The sequence below is a fragment of the Pollachius pollachius genome (assembly GCF_949987615.1).
Source record: "Pollachius pollachius genome assembly, chromosome: 15".
NCBI lineage: Eukaryota > Metazoa > Chordata > Actinopteri > Gadiformes > Gadidae > Pollachius > Pollachius pollachius.
This window is the reverse complement of record NC_136948.1, coordinates 12,732,630-12,756,894: the sequence shown is the minus strand read 5'-3', so window position 1 is coordinate 12,756,894 and position 24,265 is coordinate 12,732,630. Positions and strand designations below refer to the sequence as shown.

General features: G+C 46.9%; 3 protein-coding genes across 5 annotated transcripts; all 3 read right to left on the bottom strand.

The window, feature by feature from the left end:
• Positions 1 to 105: 105 nt before the first annotated feature.
• mlh3 (mutL homolog 3 (E. coli)) lies at positions 106 to 8,877 on the bottom strand. 2 transcript variants are annotated; one of them, XM_079751729.1, is made up of 12 exons: positions 6,101 to 8,877; positions 5,544 to 5,639; positions 5,366 to 5,439; positions 5,051 to 5,155; positions 4,805 to 4,889; positions 4,607 to 4,675; positions 4,098 to 4,206; positions 3,095 to 3,254; positions 2,973 to 2,996; positions 2,773 to 2,851; positions 2,153 to 2,304; positions 106 to 415 (listed from the first exon to the last, which is right to left on the bottom strand). In XM_079751729.1, the coding sequence occupies exons 1-12, from the start codon at positions 8,616 to 8,618 to the stop codon at positions 338 to 340; spliced, it is 3,549 nt and encodes a 1,182-aa protein (XP_079607855.1). In that variant the 5' UTR covers positions 8,619 to 8,877; the 3' UTR covers positions 106 to 337. The 2 variants fall into 2 exon arrangements, with proteins under 2 accessions (XP_079607855.1, XP_079607856.1); XM_079751730.1 differs by lacking the exon at positions 5,544 to 5,639.
• A 265-nt stretch (positions 8,878 to 9,142) lies between these two features.
• Positions 9,143 to 10,473, bottom strand: acyp1 (acylphosphatase 1, erythrocyte (common) type). Its single transcript, XM_079752994.1, has 3 exons — positions 10,416 to 10,473; positions 9,758 to 9,845; positions 9,143 to 9,556 (listed from the first exon to the last, which is right to left on the bottom strand). The coding sequence occupies exons 2-3, from the start codon at positions 9,836 to 9,838 to the stop codon at positions 9,338 to 9,340; spliced, it is 300 nt and encodes a 99-aa protein (XP_079609120.1). The 5' UTR covers positions 9,839 to 9,845; positions 10,416 to 10,473; the 3' UTR covers positions 9,143 to 9,337.
• A 2,123-nt stretch (positions 10,474 to 12,596) lies between these two features.
• On the bottom strand, positions 12,597 to 23,954 carry nek9 (NIMA related kinase 9). Of its 2 annotated transcripts, none has more exons than XM_079752992.1 (23): positions 23,312 to 23,954; positions 22,945 to 23,122; positions 22,760 to 22,815; positions 22,582 to 22,652; positions 22,378 to 22,483; positions 22,144 to 22,275; positions 21,937 to 22,047; positions 21,769 to 21,833; positions 21,582 to 21,632; positions 20,948 to 21,140; positions 20,411 to 20,555; positions 19,844 to 20,044; positions 18,307 to 18,353; positions 17,969 to 18,130; positions 17,595 to 17,703; positions 17,324 to 17,485; positions 16,961 to 17,128; positions 16,445 to 16,498; positions 16,146 to 16,330; positions 15,582 to 15,743; positions 14,638 to 14,742; positions 14,463 to 14,516; positions 12,597 to 14,358 (listed from the first exon to the last, which is right to left on the bottom strand). In XM_079752992.1, the coding sequence occupies exons 1-23, from the start codon at positions 23,495 to 23,497 to the stop codon at positions 14,251 to 14,253; spliced, it is 2,811 nt and encodes a 936-aa protein (XP_079609118.1). In that variant the 5' UTR covers positions 23,498 to 23,954; the 3' UTR covers positions 12,597 to 14,250. The 2 variants fall into 2 exon arrangements, with proteins under 2 accessions (XP_079609118.1, XP_079609119.1); XM_079752993.1 differs by having other exon boundaries at positions 22,945 to 23,184; positions 23,312 to 23,445.
• Positions 23,955 to 24,265: the final 311 nt, after the last annotated feature.

Here is a 24,265-nt window from a genome sequence, read left to right as displayed (position 1 = left end):
ATTCAAAGTCGAAGGCCCCGTTTTTTTTGGATGACTTGAGGTCTTTACCTACACAGAGTAATATGATACAATAGTAACAGCAAATAGTAAGATCCAATGCACAAAATAAATAGTAATCTGACCTGAGCAATATTACACTTGGATAGTGTTCAACAGGTCTTATTATGATGACTTTCACAATAATCTCCTGATATAAAATGTTATTTTTTTAAAACATTGTCAGTTAGGCTTCCAAATAAGTCTTATAGAGAGCAAAATCAATATAATTCATCTTATTTAATCAAATAAATAGCCTAGAATTGATCCAGGTTTGTACCGCAATACTACAAAACACAAATCACAGTTTTCTACGTCCATAAAGCTCCCAAGCCTTGTACATTCTTCTGAGTCGTCCTAGGTTGGGTCTCCGTGTTTCCTGCACGGATCAAACAGAACCAAAGACAGAATATCAATTTTCCACTGTTCGATTCCCCAGACCAAGTGCACGCATATCATATTGGAGGCAAACATGAATCAGCCTTTTCAAAGCTCTTGACACACATATACAGTGAGGCAAAAAAGTATTTAGTCAGCCAACAATTGTGCAAGTTCTCCCACTTAAAAAGACGAGAGAGGCCTGTAATTTTCATCATAGGTAAACCTCAGCTATGAGAGACAAAATGAAAAAAAAAATCCAGAAAATCACATTGTCTGATTTTTTAATAATTTATTTGCAAATTATGGTGGAAAATAAGTATTTGGTCACCTAAAAACCAGCAAGATTTCTGGCTGTCACAGACCTGTAACTTCTTCTTCTTTAAGAGGCTGTTTACCTGTATTAATGGCACATGTTTGAACTCCTTATCAGTATAAGACACCTGTCCACAACCTCAAACAGTCACACTCCAAACTCCACTATGGCCAAGACCAAAGAGCTGTCAAAGGACACCAGAAACACAATTGTAGACCTGCACCAGGCTGGGAAGTCTGAATCTGCAATAGGTAAGCAGCTTGGTGTGAAGAAATCAACTGTGGGGGCAATTATTAGGAAATGGAATACATACAAGACCACTGATAATCTCCCTCGATCTGGGGCTCCACGCAAGATCTCATCCTGTGGGGTCAAAATGATCACAAGAACGGTGAACAAAAATCCCAGAACCACACGGGGGGACCTAGTGAATGACCTCCAGAAAGCTGGGACCAAAGTAACAAAGGCTACCATCACTAACACACTACGCCGCCAGGGACTCAAATCCTGCAGTGCCAGACGTGTCCCCCTGCTAAAGCCAGTGCATGTCCGGGCCCGTTTGAAGTTTGCTAGAGAGCATTTGGATGATCCAGAACAGGATTGATAGAATGTCATATGGTCAGATGAAACCAAAATATAACTTTTTGGTAAAAACTCAACTCGTCGTGTTTGGAGGAGAAAGAATGCTGAGTTGCATCCAAAGAACACCATACCTACAGTGAAGCATGGGGGTGGAAACATCATGCTTTGGGGCTGTTTTTCTGCCAAGGGACCAGGACGTCTGATCCGTGTGACGGAAAGAATGAATGGGGCCATGTATCGTGAGATTTTGAGTGAAAACCTCCTTCCATCAGCAAGGGCACTGAAGATGAAACGTGGCTGGGTCTTTCAGCATGACAATGACCCCAAACACACCGCCCGGGCAACGAAGGAGTGGCTTCGTAAGAAGCATTTCAAGGTCCTGGAGTGGCCTAGCCAGTCTCCAGATCTAAACCCCATAGAAAATCTTTGGAGGGAGTTGAAAGTCTGTGTTGCCCAGCGAAGGCCCAAAAACATCACTGCTCTAGAGGAGATCTGCATGGAGGAATGGGCCAAAATACCAGCAGCAGTGTGTGAAAACCTTGTAAAGACTTACAGAAAACGTTTGACCTCTGTCATTGCCAACAAAGGGCATGTAACAAAGTATTGAGATGACCTTTTGTTATTGACCATATACTTATTTTCCACCATAATTTGCAAATAAATTCTTTAAAAATGTGATTTTCTAGATTTTTTTTTTTCATTTTGTCTCTCATAGCTGAGGTATACCTATGATGAAAATTACAGGCCTCTCTCATCTTTTTAAGTGGGAGAACTTGCACAATTGGAGGCTGACTAAATACTTTTTTGCCCCACTGTATATATCTACACACAAAGTCGCACCTTCTCGTCGCCTTCCAGAAACAGGGTGTCTGCCAGCGGTGCGATGGAGGGACGGCCGTGGGCGCACTGGAAGGGCAGCTGGCAGGAGGACAGGGAGCCCACCAGGCTGTGGCACTCGTCCAGACTCAGGACGTCGTTGAATTTGATGGCTCCTGTTCCACGAATCAGAAGACATGTTTACATTCAGGGCATTAAGAAGACACTGTTATCTAAAGCAACTTACAATGAGTACGTTTGTCCGAAGAAAGGAACAATACATCACTGTCTGTACAGTAAGGATGTTCATAGAAACAAGTGCCAAGCACTAACAATTGCTAGGTTAATCCATTCCCGTATACAACAAAGATATCTAGGATAAGACGCTACACAATGCTAGTACTATTCCTAAGTGCAAGGACATACAACATACGATAATTGGTGGGGTAAGGGGGGAGGCTATGCAGAGTCTAGGTGAATTCTGAACAAGTGAGTCTTTTGCAGAAGTTGATAAGCGACTCTGCAATTTTGAAGACACGACCCATGCCACTCGTTAAAGTTCTCATGCTCTGATTACAAACAGAGGGCTATCGCTGAGCACTGTTCCCACATAGTGGGAACAGTGAGGAGAGGAACAGGCCTACCGTGACATGCCAGGGACGCCAGGACCCTCAGCACCGCGAGAGGCAGAGTGCCTCGCACGCTGCCTGTGGAGCAGAATATCTGGGCCAAAAATAAAAAGCGAGGGAAATTCTCAATACGACAGTTTTGGTTATCAAGACATTTCCTGGCTGGATCATGAGGGGGTAGAGTAGAGTGACGTTGGAAGTATAAAAGGGCGTACCTCGAGCTGATCTCTGAGGTATTCCTGATAGGAGCGAAGGAGGAGAGGACAACGTTAGTACCGTCAGTGAGAATGAACCTGGCGTTCACGGGCGACGCTGCCGGAGGCTACGAGCCGCTTACCTCCACGACGGCCTTGATGATGGACGGCCGGCCCCGCCGCACCTCGTTGTGCTCCTTCTCGGTGAAACACAACGGCACCCTGCCCACCAGGACCCGGGGGGCCCCCGCCGTGGGCAGCTCCAGCTGCAGGCCCAGGCCGCGGAGGGGAGCCTGGCAGCCCCTGGGGACGGAAGACCACAGCCGGCGCATGTTGTTGTTTACCGTTGCTTACTGTGAGCCTTCCTGTTACATTTCTTCTTGATTTCCGCATATATATTGAATTTTATAAAATGAGTCACATCATGCAGATGTTTATTATGTATTTATTAATGTTTTTTTTAATGTAAGCTATTAATGATTTATTCACTGAGCTTAGAGTGAAGTATTATTTATCCATGCATTGAGGAGCCGGGAGGGGTCAGACATCCTGCTGAAGGACGATAGGCTGAAGGTTGAACGTGGACATTGAATAGTCCAACCATTTATAAAAACATTGTTTGGTTTTCATTTACAGGCCCTCAGTATGAGAGATAAACATGCAATGCCTTCAATCTCACTTCCCCAGAGGCTGATTAGCTCAACGTTTCGCGGCGAATAGGGGAAATGGTCCAATGGCGCAGTAGGTGTCCCGAGCGCTTCCTAACCACGACGTCAGTTACATCACGCTCAGTGGGGTTCAACCGTTTGGTTGGTTCTTCACCTTTAACCCTATTTCGATCCAAGCACTATGCAAGTGGTGTGCGACATACTATAAAACATGTTATTAACATCTATACATATTTTTCTCTAAGAAATGTTATCCTCATTTTATAAAAATGTTATCCATACGGTAAAACAAATGAGATACCAGAGAAACAACAGAGTCCCCCCCAAACATGTGCTACCCTTGCTGAGACAATAGACCAACCCAGAACCATCTTTAGCTTGGGGAACCGTCCCTTTATAAAGAGGCATATATATACTATAACCGGCTGATGGCCCATCTGTTCATGTTGAGCTGCTGAGGGTCTCCGGGACCACCGACCTGAGCAGCCTCAGCTCCTCCTCCGTCACGCTCAGCTCCAGCGGCGGCGCGACGCTGGAGGAACACAGGCGCCGCTCGCCTGGCGTGTCGGGGTCGTCCTCGTAGGAGTCTGCAGAGGGAACCGCACACATCACTAGAGGGTGACAACTTGTTGATACAGCAAATTACATCCGGATATTGCTCTCTAACTATTTAAATCCAACACTTAGATATCTGTGATGTTTCTATTAACCCCATAACCTAGACAATTCTTTTATAAACCAAATTATTAAAAAGGTTTTGCCTCCATGCATGTATTTGAATTATGGCACCCATTGCACTTCTGAACATCCCCGGAATGAGGGACCCCAAATCGATGTTCCTTTTCAAATATCTTCCTTGCTAATAAGGGAGTTTTCTCTTGCCCACTGGGGGGCTAGGGTCAGGGGGGTGTCATAAAGGTATAGCCGGTTAAGCCCTCTGAGACTGTAGCTGTGATGAAAGGCTTTATGAATGAAATCAAATTGTACCTGCAATAAGCTTTTCCAGGCGGACTCGTTCATGTGCAGCGTGCTGGTCCACCAGTACCAAGAGATTTCCTACAGGGCCACAGAGGAGGGGAAACATTCAGCACTGAGTCACTCCAACGCGGGTCAATCTACCGTTTCACCCGTCAAAGACTCATTGTTTCAGAACACCACAGGGCGATGTCAACGTCAGAGCGATACCTTCAGTTCCCGGGTCCTGGGCCGACTCTGTGTCCCGAGTGTTAATCAGACACGCAAGGAACTTCCTGTCTACCTGATGAATCACCTGCAACATAATTTACCCATGTTTATATATTTGAACCATATTTATTTATTTAAATATCCAAGAAATCTTGTTACACATAATGGACCGGATTTCTTTCCAACAGCACATTTCATAAAGTTTCTAAGGACAAAGCGCTTAGATAAGATTTGAACCGGGTTCACCTTCATCGAGGTAATCATGGCTTTAGAGAAGCGGTATGGAAACAGGATGTTGTGGATCTTGACAGCCAGTCCGTCAGCTTGGTCACTGCATACGTCTACACCGACCTGTGAGCACAAAAACTATCAAGCTTCCCTCTTCAGCTTTAGAATCTGCACAGTAGCCCCATCACCATCCCCTTGAGCACTCAGGGGAAGAAGCTGACTGGATGGGCACTGTCTAACGGCATTGTATTTTAAGGGTCCAGAACGGTCATGCACATATTAGTTAGTGAGACGTTCAGCTTATCACACGAGCAAAACAAACTTTGATCTTACCACAGGAGGCCTGTCAAACACAGGGTTCTTCCATTTAGAGTACATGGAGGAAAGAGAGTTCTCCAGCTTATCCCCTGTAGGAACAGATGTGAAGAACATCATACATGCAGAAAACACAATGGTTGGATTGCTTGTGTTGGACCCGTTGATCCACTAATGTTTTAATGAGAGCGGGTACCTCCGTTTTCAGCCCCTGAACTGACTACTCTTTTGTCTCTGGGAAGGAAGGCCAAGATTTGCTCCATCTGAAATGGGTAGCATCTATATTCGAACCCTATGTTTAAGGGAGGAGATCAGGCAAGAATGAATAGAAGCATTAAAACTCTTGACCGGAAATATTCACTATAAAGGCCTAATATATCGAACACTTCAATTCCCACCCAACTTTTCATAGGACACCTTCCTATCATTTTCAAGGCATCATAAAATAACCGAGGTCAAGACTTGTACTCATGACCGTAGCCAACTATGCAGGTCCGGACCTCTGTAATTATTTCCTCAATTATATATATTTCTTTATAGTTCATTACGTTAACATTACACATTCACAAAAAAAGTATTTTTGGAAACAAGTCCCCCTGTATCCATTTCATTTTAGATAATTTGTTTGTGTGTAGTGTATAGCTTGGGTTGTGTTTGTAGGTGTCATACTGGCATGAAATTGAAAAATGAAAAATCTGGACCCAAACCTTTAGGGCCTAAATTGATTTCTAAACCCTGGCTGCACCTACTGACCTGTCTCAGTGACAACGTTCACTGCCATGCGTGTGACATCCGAAGTGCAGCAGACCTGGGCGTCCCCCGTGGCTGGGACCTCGTAGCGGCTCAGTCCGGACACCTGGTTGACGGACACCGTCCGGCCCAGTGTGTCGTCAAAGTGATCCAGCCAGTCTCCGGACGCTGAGCCCTCCGGCCCGGTCGTTAGTTCAGGCCTTGAGCTGCCGTGTAGGGCAGACACTGGGCTCTGTGCTGTAGGTCCACCACAGGTCCGGTTGGGAGAACAGTTGTTGTTGTTGCTGTCTTGGACGCTGGCGTCTACCTTAGTATCTATAATTTCAGACTGAAGAGGGCTTTGGCGATGCAGGTTAACCACTCGCTGTTGTTTCAGATGACTAAGCTTTGATGCCAGAGAAACTCCACCACCTCCAGGCTTGTCCAAGATAGGCTTCCGCTTGGTGAATATAGAGACGGTAGGTAGGATTTGAACATCGCTCTGAATTACTAGAGGGTCCGGAATGTCTGTATTTTGAGCCTCATTTTCAGCAATGGGGAAGTCCTTGCCAGGGACAAAGATGTCCCCAGTCTGAGGCAAAAGGGAATGTCGTTGCTTGCTGCTACTGAAGGCTGCAATAGAAAGTATTTTCTCCCCTATTGGCTTGCAGTATGTGCTTCGAAACCTGTCCAGAGATGCAGATTCCTTGGACAATAACTTCCTAAAACATGTAAGCTTGGGAAGCTTTGAAGCAATGTTATAACCATCGTCCAAGCATACTTTCTGACTAGACTGGATGTCGTCAACTTCCGACACTTTGCGTTTCATCAAGCCTATGTTCTGTTTACATGTTTTTGTTGTGGAAAACGTTGGCCTATCATCGCGGCTCTTAGCTGGCAGACTTTCATGAATGTATGCATCTGCTAGACTGATCTTTCTGAACCCTTCCACGGATTCTCCATGTCTATTTGAGCTCTGTTGATGAGCTACAATTCGATGCGCAGATGTTTCTTGTGCATTGTCTAGCGACGCTGTAAGACTGCCACCTTTGGCAGCGTGCCAAACCTCTCTCTCCCCATGGTCTTCCACTGGACGGCCGTCCACCTGATCCACTCCACTCACGCACCCACTCCAATGAGCCCCAGCTCCACCCCTGGATTCTAAGCTTGCGGGCCTTTCGTTTCGTATCGTCTCCATTTCTGCCGGACCAGCGTCTTCCTCGAGTGGTTCCACCGTGCCTGCCTTACTGGAGATGTCGTCTTGAACACATGTCTGTGCCACACTTTCTTCAAGCACACCGTCGACAACAACAACTTTACGATGAACCGGCCCGGATGAAAGCGTACCGCAGACAGCGTGGCTGAGCGAGGTCTCTGCTGTTGTTAATTGGGTACCGTGGAAACCTAATTTCACTGGTTTCTCAGATGAACACAGCAGGCTTTGAGGAGCGCAGTCTAACTCTTCTTGTGAGGGGTCAGCCAACAGATTCTCTCTGCTTAGAAAGGCATTAACAGCCTGTTCTATACAGATCAAAATCCCATCCCAGTCTTTAAACTCTATGAGAGTTTTGGCTGGGTCAAGACAAATGTCATATTCTGAGTAGCAGCATTTAATATTTAAGATATATATTGCGTGTAGTTCTTGGCCCCTTTTCTGCTTTGGGCTCCTGATTATCGACTGGCCGTCTGGGCTATCATTCTTATGACCTGAACTGTTAAGCTTCCGGAGGAGGAAATTAAGCAACTGGTGAAGGCGTGTTTTTAGAAGTAGCCTTTCATTCACATACAAGAACTGTAAGCTTTTGTTGTAGTGACCCTCTAAACCTACGTGACCGCTGATTTTATATTGTGCCTGGCTGTGACTGATTTCTCGCAGATGCTGTCCTCGCCCTAAGCCATAGATCTGGACAAATCGATGGTATGTACTTCTGGCTTTTGAGAGCTGGGCCAGCATGGCCCCTGTCACATCGTTTTTCAAAGTAAAAGACACAGACGGGTGCATCAGAGAGATGGCCTCCACCCGGTGCCTGATGCGCTCCGCCTCAAGGACGGGGTCCATTCGGTTCCTCCTGACCGGCATGTTGTGGAAAAAGTTGCAAATGGTCAATGTGGTCCCGGCGGAGGGACGGGAAGACTCCGCTTCCAAGACACCCAACCCCTTCCCATCCTTGAAGACCTTAACGTGTGTTTTAACGGATAGTCTTGTTCTTGATGATATCTCTACCAGGGTCGCTAGAGAAACGATACTTGCAAGTGCCTCCCCACGAAACCCATAAAACCTTAGATTCTCCAAGTCCTCCATGGAACTGCATTTACTAGTACAGTACCTGTTTCCAACCCTCTGCAGATCATCCAGGTCCATCCCTGACCCGTTGTCCACCACCTGAACCTTGAACGCCTTCATGTCCATCCGCACCCCCACGCATGTCGCCCCCGCGTCCACGCTGTTCAGGAGCAGCTCTTCAACGCCTTGCTGAAGCGAGGATATGGCGATTCCAGAGCGAATTTTGCACTGGACATCTGCTGACAAACATTTTATCATGGCTTACGATATGGTAAATACCGAATGAGGTAAAACACTAACGTTACCGGCTGCTACTAACCCCCGGCCGGGTTAACGATGGAGACGGACCTTATTAGGTCCGTTGGCTTGTGGGGTTCGACAGTTGCCTGACTACTGCTCGACCACAAAGACATGACAAGACGCATGTTTTATACGTTAAAAAATAAGACCACCATCGGAACTTCAGATACCCAGTACGCCAACACGTTTAAAATCACACGTCAAGCCCACTGGCTTGTTTACAGTCAACGACGAAGCCTTTCCCGGTTAACCCTCCCAGCCTAGCCTGTCCCCTAGCGGCTGGAGTCCGCAGGTGTTCTCGTTCCTAGTGGTGGGCTTTTTTACAAGATTACGTTAACCTTGTTAACCTTAAAGATACCAAGAGCCATCAAATGTTGCATGTTGTTGCCAATGTTTTATTGAATGATTGGGGTACTTTAAGAAGTCTAATAATTCTTGTTGAAAAGAGATGTGCATTTTAAGGGGGGATAGATGAACAGGTATTCAAGGGAAAATATCATGTTCTGGTAATGCACACATTATTCAAAAGGGAATACAATTAGGGGAAGCATTGCTATCGAATGAAGAGTTAATCACATTATCTCTTTATAACTAAATAAATAAACATGTTGGATGCACGCATATGATGCAATCCATTCATTTAAATATACAAATAAAGCAATCACATATCTACGGGCCTATGAGCGCACTACTTTAAAAGTTGAATGCTCTAGACATTTTATAATCTTCTCATTCTTGAACTCTGCTTTGATGATCTTCGACTGTGGACTGCCAGTGGTGCGCAGCCAGCTTTGCATCTCTGCCACCTTGCTACCGGGGCCTTGCAGCTGTCCCTCAACAGTCCCTGCCTCCGTGTTTCTGACCCAGCCAACCAAGCCCAGCTTCTGCGCTTCTGCCTGAAAATGGGAAACAATTGATATTCACCAGGAAGTCCAGAAAGCCATCAAATTTAAGACTGAATAGTGTAATTGTTAAATCAAGGAAAATATTCAGCTTTTTTTTCTATGGGGGATATGACAGTCAGCACATGTGACTGTCATGCATGAGCTTTTATTACAGCAACAATAACTTGGTATGGTACAGTACTTTTAACTTACCTGAGTGAACTTTCGAAAAAATACACCTTGCACTCTACCAAACACTTCATAATCCACAGAAAGCAGGTCTTCACACGACATAGTGTGCCTAAACAAGGAAACCAATGTCATAATTATACACTCGTTAAAACATACTTACATGAATGTAATGTTTCCTTTCTGCCAAGTCTGTTCCACTAGATTCCACTCAATTATTCACAATAGACATTTAAGTAAGATCATTAGAACAATTTTCAAGCAAAGTGAGCGGCAGGCCATTTCGTTTAATGTGGGGGTTAATAAAACGCCAACCCCTTTATTACAATCCTAAATGGTTCATTGTCAGTACAGAACATGTGTGTCTCATAACAATATGTTTCATCACCAGAGAGCACATGAGCATCAGCGATCCCCTGTTTCAGAGAGCTATGTATCACGATATGTTACAATGATTCGAACGACTAACATGCTATTGGGTTCCCACATGAGTCCGGCTAATTATGTTTAAACGCATTGAAAACATGCCGTGTTCAGTGAGTCGTGCATGTGATGCTCGCACCACGCAACACGGCCTCCAAAAACCTGTGCAGTGAGTCATTCAGTCTAATAACTTTATAACTTAATAACACAATTAATCTAAGAGTAAAGCGAGGAAAACAACAACGCCGATTGATCTTACCAAGAGGATAAGGTTTTAGGAGAACCTGAAATTGTTGGGTCTGACCATTGACAGCCCGCCGGTGTGCAAAAACAACAACGATCTAACTTCACCGGAAGCTGGAAGGTCACGTGACTCTCGGGTTATAGACCAACCACAGGCCGCTATTAAGTATCACGTTTCTAGGCAACGGATAACAACAGGGCAAATCCTAATCGGACCATTCTCCAAATATAACGGTGAGTGCAGTTCTTGAAAGTTATTACTTTAACACTCCTTAACACTGAATAGTCGAATTGAAGAAAGATACAATATAAAATGCAATATGTATATATATGATTATGGCCACCATATATAGGTATATAAAATAATCTAGTTCCACAATAATCTGCAGCTGAAGGTCAACAGAACCCTGTGTCAGGTGATATCTACCTCCCGTGATCGGTGCAAACTCTGCATGTCTGTGTTTGTTTGAATTAATCAATTGTTTTTTCTTCATCTGATTGCATCCATTATTGTTATCCAGGTCAGCAGCAGGCAGCGCTCTGGAAGTTCCAAGTTCAAGCAGCAACATGGACCATTCAAGCATCAACAAACCCAAGATGTTTGACAGCAAACAAAAAGAAAAAATCGGTGAAGAAAAGAGGCATCAGCCACATACACCGGAGAAGTCTCAGCAACCTGGGCACACCTCTGGTACGAAGTGTACTTCTGCAAAGGAAAACCCAGTCAGCTTTAACTCTAAGGATGAAGATGTACCTGACGGTATTCCACTGAAGCCTGTCTCCGTCAAGAGAGCAGTCAACCCCAGACCGGGTCACACAGAGGGCTGCCATCGCCTCACTAACGGAGCCACAGGGGTCCAAACATCCCGACATCCGTGGGGAGATCCCGACCAGCTGCCTGATGACCAACGGCGCCAGGCCCACGCCATAAACAGCGAACAGCTGATTCTTCAGGAGAAGCTGATGAGGACAGCGCAGGTTTGGAAGACGGCCATCATACAGGACAGGGAGTCTTCAGAGACAGGGAGCAGAGAACCAGGCCGGAGGAGGGATCTGGACGTGAGGACAGAAGGGAGGGCCGGCCATCCACAGGAAGGAAAGAGGGACAGGTGGGACACACAGGAGGGCAAAAGGGTGGAGAAGTTTCCACCCAGGAGGCCAGGGAGAACGGAGCAGCCCAGCGACTACAGAACAGGAGCAAGCGAACATCTCAGCAGGTGGGCCGACGAGGGCATGGCAGTGATGGAATCGACCGGCCATAAAGAAAGAGGTAAAAGGAGCAGCGTACAGTCATCGGCCAAATCGAGAGGAGAGTCCCAATGGAGTCAGGCCAGAGTAAACGAAAAAGAGGAAGAGCCGCAGGGGAGGGAGAGGAGCTCTGCGGGGTGTCACGGCTCTTGTGGTGAGAAGGAGCAAGTGGGCCAGAGGCGTTCTGGGCACAGGCACTCGGCAGAAGGTCACGGGCGCTCTGCAGAAGGTCACGGTCGCTCGGCAGAAGGTCAAGGGCGCTCGGTAGAAGGTCACGGGCGCTCGGCAGAAGGTCATGGTGGTAGAGAAAGGCCCCCTCCCCAGCGGTCCGGGAGGCCACAAGTGGAAGATCCAATCCCAGAGAAGGCAGAAGCCAGCCTCCAGCTGCTTGCCTGCCAATACTGTGATAGAAAATTTGCAGCCGCAAGATTGGAGAAACACCTGACCATCTGTGAGAGGCTCCACCAGTCTCGACGCAAAGCGTACGACTCCTCTAAACACAGGATCCAAGGGACGGAGATGGAGAAATTCAGGCAACACAGATGTGAGACCGACTCTTCTGAGGTAGTGATCTCATCTCCCTCATTATGGATGTTTCATAACTGCACCCACCTTGTCAAGCTTATTTCGAGTGTTTGTTTGTTCTTTTCCAGGTTAAGAAGAGTAGCAGTGGTCAAAAGCTGGCGGCCAATAGGAACATGCACCTCCAGGGGGGTCTGGAGCAGGTCACATGTCCTCACTGTTCCCGCCGCTTTGCCCCCCGATCGGCGGAGCGACACATACCCTTGTGCGAGAACATCCGAAGCCGCCCTCCTCCTCCTCGTAATCGCTATTAAGCGGTACATTGTGCATTAAAGTTCGGTTTGTTGCATTAAAAGTGTGCGTGTGAATTTGAAAGTTCTGCCCAGAAATAACAAAACAGAACAAAATGTTACAAAATATATCCATGTTTTTTATTTGTTTTCACAAGCATGACACACGTGTGATCGTGGAAGAACTTAACAGTCCACTGTAACAGCACAACAACTTTATTTAAAGGGAACACAGAAGGGGTTTTTTTCAGGATGAAAACAATACACTTTTTATTTATAAAAAAGAAAAAGAATGATTTATATGCTAATCATAATTGCAGCACCTATCGGTGAGCTATCAAAGGCACTTTAAGCTTATGTTTCGGTTGACTTAGCAACTTGTGGGATAGCTTGTTGAGGACACATTTTCACTCGTAATGAACAAGAAACTGTTCAGTAGCAAACCAAAGACCACACACATATTTCGGCACTTTAACAATGATGCTAAAGAGTTTACATGTGTAATACACAAGTCTACTAATCAACATAAGAAGTAAAAAAAAAGTTTGCTAAAATTTAAATCTCTGCAAATTGATTTTGAATAATTCAAATTAAGAAATGTCGAAGAGCAAAGACTTAAATAAATTATAACATGAAAGTTAAGGGTATTCGTTAAATCTTTTTAGTATGCAAAAGATACCCCTGGCATGTGCACTGAAAATGATGAGATTATTTAATGACATTGAGTCTAACCACCTTGGTTTCCTCACACAACACATATCCCATACTAGTGGACATAGATATTGGCTATTATCCCATCATTTGGAGCTAAAGCTGCATGATGACTAAAACAGTAACCTCTCATTGTTCTTAGTAATTAAATTGACCTTGCCACACCCAGATTAAATGGTCAACATGATATGAGACTAACTCAAACAGACCTCCGGATTAAACACCATCTTTTGCAATAAGAAACATTAGGTATTACATATCTGATACATAAAGCCCTATGCTATAGTGGCAGACTTTTTGATTATGGAAAAACATTTCGCAAGGGAATATAACAAGGTGCCTTTCAATTGGGTATCAGTGCTGCATTTGAACAAGGTTAATTAGACCAGCAAATCATAAACGGACATTATTTATCAATTTGGTAGAAAATCCAGGAGAAAGACTCCTTGGATTATTTTTCTTTCTTATTGCAATAAACACGGGGGAAAAACCAAAACGGCTCTGTGATAGCAATATATCTGCTGTTAGCCAACAGCCAGTAATAACAAACAAGATAAACCATAATCGTGTCGCTAAAGGACATTTCATTGCGAATGTTGACGTCACATTTAGCCAACCGTGTAATTTGAAACAGAACCGTTTCTTTCATTACCTGAGCGAAGACTCAGGTGCCCTAGTTATCTGATGTAGCCTTAAGGTTCGCATGAACATCATGATCCCAGTGTGGCACGCCCTTGCCCAGATCAGAGGTCCTACAGTGTGTGCAGTGTGCAACAACACAACCGTCTGTGAAAGGCTCCCAATACACCACTACAACCCACTCGGATGATGTGAGGCATGCACGCGTGTGTGTGTCTAAGGCATTAAGGTAAATAAATTGTTGTTAGCGTACAAGGCAAATGCTTCCCATAATGTGTTTGGAAAATCAGACGTTAAGTCCACTTTGGTTTAAGCGTCAGCAAGGCCAACTAGAGCCTCATTGGTTAGCCACACTCATGCCACTCGTGTGCTCAGGTCAGACAGACATGAAGGGTCTCCTGAGTGGTGCTTCCTCAGCCTCTGGAGGTTCGAATCACGTGATCACGGCGGCGTCCCGTTACTCTTGGTTACCTCTGCCGCGGCGTCCCGTGATGCCAGCCGGTCGATGGCCGTCCAGAGCTTCTCGTTCTCCTTGCGCTGGTCGCTGACCTATCAGCCGCCGGGCCACAAGCGCTCTGATTAGCCAGGGTCAAAGGTCAATCACATGCAGGTGGATTTCCCAAGGAGGGAAGGAAAACAACAACTTGGGGTACCTGTTTCTCCAGGGCCTGGATCTTGAGCTCCTGGCGAGCCACCGTCTCCCGCAGCTAGAATCACCAGAATCACAAATGACCAAAAAGCTCTAGGCTTGGTCCAGCATAGGGACTAATGCTACTACTGCTTGGTGCTCAAGACACACATGGTGTGGGATGGTCCGGGGACACAGACCTGGGCAATATCACCTCTGGTTTCACAGTACGGTACCGGATCTGCTTTCTTGCAGTCTGCAACGTCCTCCAGCCCGTTGAAATGATCACAACCCACTCGTTTGGTCTGTGGGCGTCACCAAAGAAGCAGACTTAGCACAACTACATGCAAGTTCTATCATCATTATCATCTTATTAATACATTTATTGCATATCTTCAGTCTGCCATCCGTTCAGTACCGCCACCGGTTGAACTTCAAACCATTAAAAGTCATAATACTATACATTTACATTTGACATTTACATTTAAGGCATTTAGCAGACTCTTTTATCCAAAGCAACTTACAATAAGTACATTTGCCAGTAGAAAGAGAAATAACAATACATCTCTGTTGGTAGAGTAAGGATGTTCATAGAACCAAGTGCCAAGCACAACTAACAATTGCTCGGTTAACCCATTCCTTGTATACAATAGATAGCTAAGATAAGACGCTACACAATGCAAAGTAATATTTTTAAGTGCAAGGATGTACAACATACAATAGAGGAGAGAGGAGAGCGGAGAGCCCCTCCAGAGGAGAGAGGAGAGCCCCTCCAGAGGAGAGCCCCTCTAGAGGATAGAGGAGAGCCCCTACTGAGGAGAGAGGAGAGCCCCTCCAGAGGAGAGCCCCTCTAGAGGAGAGAGGAGTGCCCCTCCAGAGGAGAGAGGAGAGCCCCTCCAGAGGAGAGCCCCTCCAGAGGAGAGAGGAGAGCCCCTCCAGAGGATAGAGGAGAGCCCCTCCAGAGGAGAGAGGAGAGCCCCTCCAGAGGAGAGAGGAGAGCCCCTCCAGAGGAGAGAGGAGAGCCCCTCCAGAGGAGAGAGGAGAGCCCCTCCAGAGGATAGAAGAGAGCACCTCCAGAGGAGAGAGGAGAGCCCCTCTAGAGGAGAGAGGAGAGTCCCTCCAGCTGACCCAGGCCAGGTCTTACCGAGAGGCCTTTCTCGGCGATGGTGACGGCAGCAGCGGCGGCCGTCAGCTCCTGCAGCTGCTCGTAAGGCAGAGTCACGCTCTCCGAGTAGTTCGAGGGGCCGTCGGACGCCAGGCCCAGGGAGAGGTCAGGCATGGGGATGAACTCCGCATCCTGGAGCTCCTAGGGACCACAAGAGGTAAGTGGTCAGGGTCATGTCCTCCTCCTCATCGCTTGACATAACAAAATGGTAAATGGACTTAATTTATAAAGCCCTTTCCTAACCACTCAAAGCACTTTACAACAATGTCCTTGTTATATGTCCTTACATTCACCCATTCATGCAGAGATTCACACACCGACGGCGGTGTCAGCCATGCAAGGCGACAGCCAGCTCGTCGGGAGAAGTAAGGGCGAGGTGTCTTGCTCAGAGACACCTCGACACTCTGCTAGGAAGAACCGGGGATCGAACTAGCAACCCTCCAGTGACCAGCCAACCGGCTCTACCTCCTGAGCCACATGAGCTGGATGAAGGGTGGCGGAAGGAGGGGGGGGGGGGGGGGGATGGGGGTTGAGGGGGGGCACCTTTAGGAGCCAGGGGGGGCAGGAGCTGTCCCCGGCCTGGCTCTGTGCTGACAGCACCGAGGTGCCCGTCACGCACTCCTCCGCGTTGGCCTCCAGCGTGCCGCCCAGGCCGCGGTCCCGGACGCACGTCTCGGAGCCCTGCAGGTCCAGGTCCAGGGTGGAGGACGACGCCGTCGGGCTGGGGGCTGTGCGTTACCGTGGGAACGAGCACACAAACACACACATCAGGCCGAGCCCATGAAGTGATGGGTCACACAAAGTGATGAACAAAACAAAACCAAAATCGGGCGCAGTGTTACCGAACGAGAGGCCGCTGCTGTTGGAGCGGATGGTCTTTGAGTTGAGCACTCGTTCTGTGGGAGGGGAGAGAGAAGGGAAACAATGAGGCAGCGCTTGCATCGTGTCATCTATACCTAGCTGGTGTATGTTGGTGAGCTGAGGAGTCGCTCACTGGCTTCCGCAAAATGGTTCACTTTGACGCTATAGCCACCCCCCCTTACCCGCCGACCCTTCTTATGCACTTATTGTATGTTGTATGTCCTTGCACTTAAACATTTTCACGCAGCATTGTGTAGCAGCTTATCTTAGCTATCTTGGTTGTATATGGCGAATCGGTTAACCTAGCGATTGTTAGTGCTTGGAACTTGTCTCTATAAACATCCTTACTGTACCGACAGCGATATATTGTTTCACCTTCTTCTGACAAATGTACTTATTGTAAGTCGCTTTGGATCAAAGCGTCTGCTACATGCCCTTAATGTGAACGTAAATGCATGTACGACCGTACGGGGAGGACATAAGGGGTGAATACCGACCCCTGATGAGGATGGTATGCCATGCCCGGCACGAGAGGTCTGGCACGTGGTGCAGGGAGCCGAAGATGGGCCTGGGCAGGGCGGGACACACCTCCGACCCGAAGCCCTTGTCCGCTGGCATGCCCAGGCGCCCGTTCCCCGCGTTCCCCCACGCAAAGATCTGATTGTCTTGACGGTGGGACGCAAGGCAGAGCAATCTCGAAACAAACGATGGCAAATATTTTCACAAAAGCTATTGATTGTAGCGACCAAATAGTACCAAAGACAACCGACGAACCAAAAACACTGATTTGGCAAAACTCAAAACTGCCTTTATATTGACTTCCTCTTTGTAACCAATACCAATAGAGTTGTGGATCTTACCGTCGGTGGCAGCGATGGTGAATCCGTCCCCACAGGACACTTTGGTCACAGGGTTCCCCCCGAAGGGTCCCATCAACACCTGGACCCCCTGGTGCTTCTTGAAGTCCTTCACGCCCAACTGGCCGTACTTGTTGCAGCCAAACGTAATCAGACGGCCCCTTTCTGCCCATGTGCAACACACGCATGTTAACGCCTTAGAGCATGGCAGCATTTAGTCAGCTATCACATATTGCTGAGATCATGCCTTCTTTTGTTTTGGTCTTTTTCATACCGTCAATGGCGGCCGCATGGGTCTTCCCCTGAGAGATGAGCTGGATCTTGAAGCGGGACAGCTGCTTCACCAGGGTGAGCGTGGTTGTGTACGGGATGCTCTGGCTGGCCTGGTGGAGACATTTGTGGGTCTTGTTTGGTGGGGTCTTTTGAATGAATGTTCTGCAAAAGACTCAAGACTCACTTGTTCAGAGTTCACCTAGACTCTGTATAGCCTCCCCCCCCAATCCCACTTGGCACTTGGTTCTATAACCATCCTTACTGTACCGACAGCGATATATTGTTTCTTACTCTTTGTTCTGACAAATGTACTTATTGTAAGTCGCTTTGGGTTCAAGTAAATGGAATGTACATGTAAAATGTAATTGTAAACACCTCTCCGCAATGGTTCTTGAGGCCGGAGATGCCCTGGTTCAGACCCAGCTTGTTGAACTCGTTGTTCCCGCAGGCCAGCACCTTCCCAGCCTCGGTCAGGAAGAAGGTCCCATCGCTGCCGCAGGACACAGAGCACATGATTGCTCCTTTAGGCATCTCCACCTGGAAGAATTAGACATGGGTACTTTTATTTTTGGATGTAGTTTGAACATTTGGATTTTCTAAAAAAAAAGATAATTAATTTAATGAATGTATCGAATCAATGTGAAATGGGATTGGGAGGGGATAGGAGGTGATGCCCAGTACATTCAATAATAAAAAAACAACTTTAATCTTACTTGCATAGGAGAAGAGAAGTCATCCTCACAGTCTAAGCCCAGGCGTCCTGCAAACAGAGATCAACACAGCTGCTCGAAAAGTGTATGTAAACATGAGGCTTGTCTCCCTCTACTGGCGAGCATTAGAACAGCAACAACAATGCCTGCAGTCGGTCAGCGATCTATTAGAGACAGAGGGATGTGTATTGCTCCTCCAGGACTTGATTTACCAGAGCACTTGATAGTACTTAAGGGGACTGCTCGCCACTAATATCGATATTAATCATGGTTTGAACATAATGTACAAACACACAGAGACATTAGACTACTTTAAAAGGATGACGTGGTTTAAGAGGAAAAGTCAGTTTCATGTTGTTAAATACCCATTTGAGATCACATACTGTCCTTAACCTCTTAAAAATGTACAATTGGTAACACATTTAGTGTAATAAATCATAAAATTACCATATGTGACCAGAGTTTACGGAAACATGCTAATTAAAAAAACTGGCTAATCCAACACAACGCTATAGTTATAGCCAGTATGCTCTCCTTTAGAATCATCCTCTTTCAAATCAGCTCCATTACCAGAGCTGCGTCTACGTCTGCAATAAAAAAAATATTGCAGACGTATACATGAGCTTATCGATGTACATCTCAGGACTTCTCTTTGCTTGTCATTTTCGAAATACGTAGATAAACTTTGCGCGTCTATAAATATAATGTTGCACTTGGCGCGCCATGCGCCTGTGTTTGTTCAGTGGGCTAAACCTGAACCTAGTGTTATTTATTTCATCACCCGTTGCCCTGATGGTCCTTTTATGTCTTGTACATCACTGTCCTTGTCCTGTTGCACTATAGACAAATTCCTATTATGTTTTGCATAAATGGCAATAAAAAATAATCCTAATTCTAACCTGGCAGCCTGTGTGCTTCAGTCTGGGGGGGGGGGTCTGCGGAGGCAACCTTCTTGAAAATATTGTGAATGTCAACTTTTATGTGAACGTCACATACTGCACCTTTAACTACCGTCCCCATGTTGGGTATTTCCACAAATACTGGATTATAACTCAGTACCAGTGCTGACCGCATGCATGGCAATGGTATCATTGGACATGTTACACCTACATGTGGATATACCTATAATAACACACATGGATATTCTAATAAATCCACATCGTTAGCATCATAGCATAATTGCCGAAGTCATATTTTGCCCAAACTGTGATATCTAACCGAACTCTAATCTCGGTTTATCTGGTGATAACTGAAATTTGAACCGCGTTCTTTCCATCAAATAAAACCCGACATAAATAACACATTTATGAGAAGTGTTAAACTATTTCAGTATCATCGATTTCTGGTTTTCGGTTGATCCGTGAAGTTAAAAACGTGAATCGATCTTGTTTGGGGGAAAACAGTTTGGATTAATTGTTTTAAGAGTGTGTTAGGCGGTTCAATGGCAGATTTTCATTATGCTATGAGGCTAAAGATACGCTTGCAAGCCGCAACTCCTATCCCCGGCGTCCACGAAGGAAGAGCCGCCAGAGGGGCTTACCGTGCTCCCCGCATCCCCAGGAGTAGATGTCCCCGCGCTGGGTCAGAACCACCACGTGGTTGTCCCCGCACGACACCTGGCGGACGGGACGCTCCTCGAAGAACTCCAGCAGCACGGGCTCCAGCGCCTGGGGGCCCTGCTCGCTCTCCACACCCAGGCAGCCGTAGTAGTCCGAGCCAAACATGTACATCTGGTCCTCGTCTGGGGGGCAGAGAGCAGGCCCCAGTTCAGCAGTGGGTCACAAGGGAGGGCACCTCGCCGCGGGCTACGGCGTTTCACATCAACCTTAGACTCAAACTTGTTCATCCAGACTCTGCATAGCCTCCCCCCCCGGCGCTTAACGTACGCACGTATTTTATGTTGTACATCCTTGCACTCCTGTAACGCTGGTTAACCTAGCGATTGTTAGTGCTTGGCACTTGATTCTATGAACATCCCTTACTGTACCGACAGCGATAAATAGTTTAGCTTTTTCTTACAAATGAATTTATTGCGAGTCGCTTTGGACTTGAGCGTCTGCTAAATGCCTTGAAGGTAAAGGTTACTGTAACCGTCCCGCCAACGCACCCGTCACGCAGGCGGTGAAGTCGGCGCCGCAGGCCACCTGCCGGATGGCCTTGCCCTGGAGACAGTCCACCTTCTTGGGCTGGCGGTAGGACGACTGATCTCCGTGGCCCAGCTGGCCCACCATCTTGGCCCCGCCCTGGACGTTCTGAAAGGGGAGGGTCGGAGGTGCGGCTCGTTCTCAAAGCACTGCGATACGTACTGGTGCGTGTCTGTGTGTGTGTGTGTGACACTTGTGTAAGGTGTGTATGACGTGTGTGTGTGACACGTGTGTTTATGATGCGTTTGTGTGTGTGGGATGTGTGTGTGTGTGTGTGTATGTGTGTGTTGTGTGCGTGAGACGTGTGCGTGAAATGTGTGCGTGAGACGTGTGTGTGTGTGTGTGACGTATGTGTGACACATGCGTGTGTGCAACGTGCGTGTGTGTGTGTGAAATCCGTGTGTATGTGACATGCGTGTGTGTTACGTGTGTGTGTGTGTGTGTGTGTGTGTGTGACATGCGTGTGCGTTACGGCTGTGTGAATCATCAACACCGCTCACCGCCCAGGTGTATAGCTCCTTCTCTACCGTTACCACGGCGAAGTGGTTCTCTCCGGCGCACACCTGCTGGGCACTGTTGCCCCCCTTGAAGGTGTCTAGCTTCTGGGGCGTGAACTTCCCCCCGCCCCAGCAGTACACCTCCCTGTAGCGCGTGGTCACCACGGCGACCGGGCTCTCCGTCACGTTGCTGAGCCTGAGGAGGTGTCACATGACCGCCCGTCAGAACATGACATCACGGAGTACATCGTGACGTGGTGCTAAGAGATAAAGGTCAACGCGCCAAACACAGGGCTGTAGCCAGGGTTCGAAAACTAGTAGGTCCGGGATGGGGGGGCGGGGGGGGGGCTTCAGTTGCAGGGGTTCCGTTTGTTATGGGGGGGGGGGGGGGGGGGAATGCTCTGCTCACGCATGCACCGACAAATGTCAGACACGGCGGACACAAAGTAACAAGTCTCGACTGAATTTACTCACACATTTACATATACTCATCTCGGAGAAGATTGATTTTGTGTAAAAAAAATATAGATCTCTATAAGAATGACAGAGGTCCGGGCCTCGTGACCTAATAGCCGGCTACGGGCATGGACGCCCAGCCCGGGCGCAGGACATGCACCCCAAGAAGAACACCACTCACTTTGGCTTCTTCATCGCTGAGTTGAGCAAGGCCACTCGCTCTTCCAGCTCCCTGAAGAAACGAGAGGCATGCGTTGAACTGAAGCAAGACTTTCTGGTTTCAACTGCACACAGAACAAACATCCACAACACCATGGGCTTTAACCAATGACAAACAATCATTAGCTTTAGCCTTCCTGCAGACTTACTGTCTGGAACAGGAGACGACTGGCTGGTCTAGGATCTGGTCGGCCGAGGGTCGCTTCACCGGATCCTGGAGCACAACGAGATCACAAGGATCACACAGTGGCTCGTGAGGCAATCCTACCCATCACCAGCTCAGCATGACGACTACGACCCTTTGACCTTCCCCTCACCTGGTCCAGACACTCATACACCAGCCGGATCAGCTCAGGAGAGTACACCTTGTCGTCCACGTCCATAGTCCAGTTGCCCTGGACTATTTTCACGCACAAGTTCAAAGGGTTCTGGATTTACAGCGTTAAAAAACAGAAACAACACGTTGGCTCCAATTTCCCAGCAGTTCATATAGGATGGATTAGTTACCAAACAAGCAGACTCACTGTGGCGTCAAAGGTTCGGGTCAGCGTTAACACCTCGAAGATGACACAGCCCATGGCCCAGATGTCTGATTTGAAGTCGTACTTGACTCCTTGGCACAGTTCCGGGGACATGTAATACGGTGTGCCCACGCACTGCATGTACAACAATGGGGCAACACCGTCAACACTCTTGGACTGAGATGCCGGCAAACCAAATGTGATCGTCCGTCACGAGTTGATGAACGGTCCACTTACCGTCTCAGCCATGGCAAACTGGGAGTCCAGCTTCTTGGCCAGGCCATAATCCCCCAGTTTGATCAGGGTGGTCTTGGTCAGGAAAATGTTTAACGTTTTGATATCTCTGCAAAGTAATCGGAAAGGACGCACTGTTTTTACAATGAGGAGAATCGTATTTAACAGTAAAAAACAGTGAAGACTGAAGCCGGTGGAAACCTCTACCTGTGTAGGATCCCAGCCTTGTGAATGTGGGCTACAGCTGAGGCAATTTGGTACAGGAACCAGATTACCATCTAAGCGACAAAATTGTTATTATTATTATTATTATTATTATTATTATTATTATATCTGTTTAATTAGCGATACGCTATATATACTAGTGTTCTGCATCGTTGCATACCTCCTCTGTGAAAAGCTCCCCCTTCTGTTGGTTGATTTTATCATACAGATTTCCCCCTGGGAACAAATAACCAGGAACTTTGTAGAAGCAAGACTCATTTCACACTAATCCCAAAGAATTTCATCATATTTCCCTTCAGAGATTAATAAAGTAATCTATTATCTGTCGAGTTACCACCGTTTTACCATTGCAGTATTCCAACTCAATGAACAAGGTGTCCTTGTCCATGAAGTGATTAAAGTAGGCGATGATGTTGTTGTGCTGCAGGATAGAGAGGATGCTGATCTCGTTCATCACATCTCGCCGCTCTTTCTCCGAGAGGCAGTTCAACTCCACCTCCTTCCACACGACAAGGGAGTTGTCCTGCGATGTTCAGCACAGTGTGAAGACCATAGGTGAACACAGGGCCAAAAGGGCAAGAATTTCTAAAAAAAAAAAAAAAAAAGTATGGGAACTAGGAGCCACTTAGACCAGATATCTGAGTTCGACTGGCATGAGCAATGCGTAGGAAATTCAACGTGTAAAATAAACCACGATTGGAGTGAAGCTTACCTCTGTCCTCCTGTAGAGGGTCGCTTCACCAAACGCCCCTCTCCCAAGAATCCGGATAGGAATGTAATGCAACTTTTCTTCCTCACCACTAAATGTGCCCGACGCGGACCGCCCGCTGGCCACTGACTCGCCGCCCAGGTCCGAGTTGAGCGACGCGTAATGCCTTTCATACTCGTCGAGGGACATTCTGATGGCTATTAATATGGGGACAACAGGACACTAGACCTCTTTTTTTGTATGTAACACAGCTATAAACGCTTCTGTTGCGTTACATATCTGTAATAGGCCTAAAGGATGGTTGATTAGGCATTACGCAGACAAAGTAGAAACTATTGAAAGGATATGTTTGTTAATCGTTGATAGTATAAATTTTAAATCGTGTGGCAGGGTTGCCCCCGCAGTGAGGGAGTCGCACGCAAAACACTCGGGCTCATCTTTCTCAATAAGCATGACACTGTGTGCGTTAAGTCCGACTCCTTCAAGAAACCCGCTCCTACGTGCTAATACGCATACGACAGCAACCCGTAAGCAGAACAACGAGGCAGAAATGAAATCACTTTTCTGATGACGAACACGCTGAAGACAAAGTAGCAGAAGAAAAGACGTCCAAAGCAACGGAGTCCATGGTTTCTATTTCCATGCTCAGACCCGGAAACACTCTGACGTTACAGGAGCTGCTCGGAGACCATCAACAGGTTGAGCTGAAACAACGCCCACTAGTGACGATACAGTGGAAACTCAACTCATCCATACGTTTTATTGGTAAAAAGTACTTTATTGTAAATACAATAGTTATTGTTCAAATATTTTGCAATATGCGATATTTATTTACTTTTACTGTAATAGGTGATTTCTGGAGCTAAGAGAAACATAAAGCAAGTTACCTCAGCCTCCATCATAGCAGGCCTATATGTCTAATAGTCCAAAGTTTTATCTCGTCCTTTCCTGGATATC

What these genes read in the sequence shown, in the direction of transcription:
- mlh3 (XM_079751729.1), bottom strand. Translation starts at nt 8,618, where the DNA reads ATGATAAAATGTTTGTCAGCAGATGTCCAGTGCAAAATTCGCTCTGGA. An exon ending in CCAGGACCCGGGAACTGAAG is followed by an intron (nt 4,676 to 4,804) that starts GTATCGCTCTGA and finishes GTGGCCCTGTAG; the next exon opens with GAAATCTCTTGGTACTGGTG. An exon ending in TCATCAAGGCCGTCGTGGAG is followed by an intron (nt 2,997 to 3,094) that starts GTAAGCGGCTCG and finishes CGCTCCTATCAG; the next exon opens with GAATACCTCAGAGATCAGCT.
- acyp1 (XM_079752994.1), bottom strand. Translation starts at nt 9,838, where the DNA reads ATGTCGTGTGAAGACCTGCTTTCTGTGGATTATGAAGTGTTTGGTAGA. An exon ending in TTTTTCGAAAGTTCACTCAG is followed by an intron (nt 9,557 to 9,757) that starts GTAAGTTAAAAG and finishes TCCCATTTTCAG; the next exon opens with GCAGAAGCGCAGAAGCTGGG.
- nek9 (XM_079752992.1), bottom strand. Translation starts at nt 23,497, where the DNA reads ATGTCCCTCGACGAGTATGAAAGGCATTACGCGTCGCTCAACTCGGAC. An exon ending in AGTTTGCCATGGCTGAGACG is followed by an intron (nt 22,276 to 22,377) that starts GTAAGTGGACCG and finishes TTGTACATGCAG; the next exon opens with TGCGTGGGCACACCGTATTA. An exon ending in TGTATGAGTGTCTGGACCAG is followed by an intron (nt 21,834 to 21,936) that starts GTGAGGGGAAGG and finishes GTTGTGCTCCAG; the next exon opens with GATCCGGTGAAGCGACCCTC.